At 36.9% G+C, this 5,332-nt stretch overlaps 1 protein-coding gene across 1 annotated transcript; it reads right to left on the bottom strand.

The window, feature by feature from the left end:
* Window positions 1–3,134: 3,134 nt before the first annotated feature.
* On the bottom strand, window positions 3,135–4,067 carry LOC100667190 (olfactory receptor 4C16-like). The gene has a single exon (XM_003423492.3). The coding sequence runs from the start codon at window positions 4,065–4,067 to the stop codon at window positions 3,135–3,137; it is 933 nt and encodes a 310-aa protein (XP_003423540.2).
* Window positions 4,068–5,332: the final 1,265 nt, after the last annotated feature.

Raw genomic sequence — 5,332 nt, 5'->3', positions numbered from 1 at the left:
GTTAGATACAAACTGTACCTAACTGAACCGACTTATTTACAAATTTTATTTAAAGACAGATTTAGGAATGGAACTTGTTTGCAATCTTGGGACTGCCTGTATTCCATACAGACAGGAAACCCAGTCAGGAGACATCCCTTTTACCCATGATGGACAGGTTTCAACAAAGCTCATAGACTAAGAGTAGGAAGAAAGGTGATCTATTTCTGAAAACCAGCCGATGAACTCCTTATGGATTACGACAGGGTATTGTCTCACTCGCATGCTTTGGACATATCATCAGGAGGGTTCAATTACCGGAAAAGAACATCATGTTTGGTGAAGTAGAGGGTCAGCAAGGATGAGGAAGACCCTTGGTGAGATGGATTGGCACAATAATCATAACAATGGACTCGAACATGCTTGTAATTGTGAGGATGATGCAGGACTGGGCAATAATTTGTTCTGTTGTATATAAGGTCCATGAGTAGAGTGAATTCAACAGTAGTCATTTACCTGTCTCTACTGTCTTCTGTCAGGTAGGCTGCTTATGGGTGATGGGATACATGAAAATATCTACAAAGACTGAGATCACAAGAACATTCTCACATTTCTGTTGCTCACAAATAGGTGTTATGTCCTAGGCAAAGTTTATGGGATACAATGCCAATGGATGACTTAGTCTATAAGGCTTAAACACAGTTGGAGGCACAGTGAAGACAGAAGGCACAATCTATATCTAAAATATTTATTATTTCAATGTGTATCTGAAGAAATAATAACTTCCATTAAGTATCTATAATTAAGGTTACAGACAAAATTAAGGTTACTAATCATCTAACTTTCGATAAGGATATTATCCTGTATTAACCAGGTAAAATGAATGTAATCATAAGTATCCTTAAAGGTGGAAGAGAGATGCAGAAGAGAAAAGGGGCTGTAGTAATGGGAGAATACTCAAATATATGCAATGTGGCTGATTTTGAAGATTTAGGAAGGGGGTCATGAGCCTACAAATGTAGGTGACCTCTAGAATCTGGAAACGCCTAGAGCCTCCAAAAGAAACACAACCATACTGACACCTTGATTTTAGCTCAGTGAGACCTACGTCAGACTTCCAACCTAGAGGACTTAAGATAATAAATTTGTGTTGTTATAAACCACTACATTTGTGGCAATATGTTACAGCAGAGGTAGCTAACTAGTACAAGATCTTAAAACATATATTTAAAGAGTCAACTCCAGATGTCCTTGGCAGGACACCAAATCTCAAATTATTGGTGAGTGCCCTCATGTGAAAAATTCTTCAATTTCCACACTTATACTCTGTCCCCATATGCTAACACTTCCAAGATAAACTCCCATAGTAAAGCATCTCCTCATTTCTCACCCTGTTATGTTAGCTAGGTACTGCAATTCCCCATGTATATTTCGGGATCATGTCTAAGAACAAAGATTGTACTTTATTGCTTTGCTTTGGCTTTCCTGAGGACTGCCCTTGGTTAATGTGTGGGAGTAAAGAGATATAGGGGGAAGCTCTGGGGAGAAAAAATATCATTGTATGACAACTGCTTCAGATGAGGTAATTGCATGGGATCAAGACAAAGGAAGACTATTCCCTTGCATAGGGTAAGCAACCAAGAAGATGCAGAATAATTTTTGGGTTCATGGTTATTACTTTTCCCTACAAACTTTTAGCTCTCAGTGTCCTTTTCTTTCTCTATTAGGACACTGTATCCAACAAAAGAAACTTGTTGCGGCTGCATCTTCAGTATTCTTTGCACTTCTGCCATGTTTATTATAAAATTTTGACTCTGATCTAGAGCACAATTTTTGCCAGCAAGAGACTTGGTGGCAGTGGTAGCAGGGGTTTATATAAAAAGCATGTCCAGCAGACATAATAGATGGAGTGTTTCTGAGGAGACTCCTACATTGGATTAAATGCACAGTCCCTTTTTATCTTTTCCTTGCCTTGAAATACAAGGAGACATCAGCTAAAAGTCAGCCAGCTCGAAACTACTACTATGCAACACTATTAATAGCAGAATCAATCTGTAGCTTCTGTAATCAGTGGTAAACTACTTGGGATAGATTTTACCTTGAAATTCACAGAAACTAAAAATTTAAAAAAGTGATGTATATATGTCATTATAGTTCATTGTAGAATCCATAGTTCCATATCTACACAGAAAAATAGAAATGCATTTTCTCAACCTAAAGAAATGTCAAAGCTCTTAGTACATAAAACTGATACAAATTTAGTAATTTTAATACAATTTACTACAAAAAATCAATATAGAATTGTCAAATAAACAAAAATTTCTGTATGGACAAAAATATAAATGAGAAATCAAATTGAAATTAGATTTTTAATGATTATGTAACTAGAGACTGTGGTGTCAGATGGATAGTGACAAAGTTGGTATACATTCCCACTACAGAAACGTACATTTTATATACACATTTCAGTACGCTCTCCTCAAGTTATTCTGTTCTTTGGATTGTATTGAAAACTCACTAAAATTCTCTATCTGTAACATAACAAATTTCTGTTTCATAGCCCAAAATTCATCCTCTCGATTATAACATTCAGTTTTGAAAAGACAAATTCCACCAGGATAAGAATTTAAGCATATAGAGGGCTAACTGTAATCATAGGAAAACAAACTAACAAAAAATCTATTGTCTTTAAGTTGATACCCACTCATGGCAACCTCATTTGTTACTGAGGAGAACTTTTCCATTGGGTTTTTTGGCTGTAATCTTTATGCAAATGATTCATCAGGCCCTTCTTCCATAGTGCTACTGAGTGGATTCGAATGTAAATCTTTACGACAATAGTGGAGCGACACCAGAAATCAACATGAAGAAGGACAGAAAAAACACCAGATCAAAACCACAAGTGGTTCTAGTTATCCAAGAGAGGCAGAGAGACAGTAGTAAAAAATCTAAAGTAACTGGTCTGGCATATCTGTTTGTACCTGCTTTTGTCTCAACACTAACCAGTGTATGTGTTCATTTTACCCAGTTTCCTGAAGAAAGTAGCACTTATTCCCCAAGATAAGAATCTATGAAATTCACAATAAGATGATTATATGCTTTGTTGAATTTTGCTCAGTCAATGTAAACTATGAAGAAGGACTTGAAACTTCCATTCATCTTTGGTCATCTGAGATCAGTTTCTTGCTCCATAGCTTCCTCATGGCATTTTTCACCTCTGCATTTCTCAGTGTATAGATCAGAGGGTTAAGCAAAGGTGTTCCAATTGTATAAAACACAGTTATCATCTTATCCGTGGGGAAGGTGGTTGCAGGGCGTGTGTATACAAATATACAGGGAACAAAGAACGAGATGACTACAACAATATGGGAGATGCAGGTGGAAAGGGCTTTTTTCCTCCCTTCAGCACTGTGGTTTCTCAGAGAATGCAAGATGATAACATAGGAGAATATCAGCACCACAAAACTCATTATGCAAAGGGCCCCACTATTGGACACCAGTAGCAAGTTGGTCACATAGGTGTCTGTACAGGCAAGTTCCAACAAGGGCTGCAAGTCACATAAATAGTGATCAATCACATTGGGACCACAGAAAGGTAAACTCAAGGTCAGAAAAATCTGAACTGAAGAATGCACACATGATGCTACCCAGGCTAGAGCTACCAACACACTGCAGACCCGCCGGTTCATGATGCTCGTGTAGTGCAGGGGCTTACAGATGGCCACATAGCGGTCAACGGCCATCAGCATAAGGATCAAGACTTCCAGGCAGCCAAATAAATGAAATGAAAAGATTTGGATCATACAGTCACTGAAAGAGATAGTGATATTCTTCTGAAGGGCATCCACAATCATTGTAGGGGCCATGGCAGTACAGAAGCAGGTATCAGATAACGACAAGTAGAAGAGGAAAAAGTACATTGGACTCCCAAGTGCCCGACTGGTCTTGATGGTAACAATAATAAGCGAGTTACCCAACAATGTCCCTAAGTAGAAAAGCAAGAAAAAAACAAACAGTATTTTCTTTTTAACAGGATCTTGTGTCAGCCCAAGCAGAATGAACTCAGTCACATTATTATTCAGCAGCATGATTTTGTGAATGAGGAGAAGGTAGAAGTATGAAATGGTTTATCTGAAAAAAATACAGGAAGTAATGTATGGTGCTATGCAACAGTGTGAAATATTTAATGCAAATTGGTGTTATGTGATGTTGTGGGATATTTTGATTGGAAAAAAAATCTCTCGTCAGGGACATTCTAGCTATTGTGTCTTAATGAGTCGCTTCACCTCTTTGACCTTCATTTTTAATGACATTTTCATAGGATGTTTTTAAATCACAGATAAGCTTGTGAAGGATACTTTCCTAAATCACTCTTATATGCAACTCTTGTTAACTTCAACATGTTTTTGCTCTTATTAATTTGATTTATTTGTTACGGAAAAAATCAGGATGTATGATTCCAATGTATTTACTTAATTTTTCTCACATTCAATAGACTTTGGGACCCATGTTTTGCATGGTCAGTTTATCAGACAGTATTTAGAATATGTGTGTCTTCCTTTTTGAATTTAATGTTGTAAATGTAAAAACACACACTATTCATGTCCACATAAGTAATATCTTGTTTCTACATATATTTATGTATTACATACTAGTGATACATACTTATATAAATGTATATTACCTAAAATGTATATATAAACAAACAAACAAACACAGCATTGCCACCAAGTCAGTCCTACTCATGGAGACCACGTGTCTTACAGAGCAGAACTGCTCCACAGGGTTTTTTTTTTATGTAATTTTTACAGAAACAGATCACCAGGACTTTCTTCCATGGTGGTGGTGAGTGAGTTTGAATCGTGAAACTTTAGGTTACTAGTTGATTGCAAATAGTTTATACCACTAAGGGACCAATAAATATATGACCCAGTCATTTACTGAACACTCATTTCAAGATATTCCAGCTTGAAAAAGGGAGCAAGAAACACCTATTTACCTCATTGCTGTGGAGTCTGTTCTGAACATAGCAACCCTATAAATGGCACCTTCTAAATAATCTATTTTTACCTCAAACACCTTAATGATATTTAGTACTTGACATATTGCAATAAACAAATGAATATTCTTTGAAAATTTATAATAAGATATCTAGGTGCTCTGGTGGTACAAGGTTAAAACACTTCACTGCTAACAACCAGAATGCTCCTTAGAAGCAAGGGTGGCGAGGCTGCATCTTACATACATACTTTGGGGATGTTGTCAGGAGGGATCAGAACCGACTCGACAGCATACAACTACAACAACCAACACCACACAATTTTACGAAAAAGCAAAGCATTTGAATAAGCAA

The sequence above is a fragment of the Loxodonta africana genome, chromosome 7 (assembly GCF_030014295.1).
Source record: "Loxodonta africana isolate mLoxAfr1 chromosome 7, mLoxAfr1.hap2, whole genome shotgun sequence".
Lineage (NCBI taxonomy): Eukaryota > Metazoa > Chordata > Mammalia > Proboscidea > Elephantidae > Loxodonta > Loxodonta africana.
The sequence above is the reverse complement of the archived record's forward strand: the minus strand, read 5'-3'. Positions and strand labels throughout refer to the sequence as shown.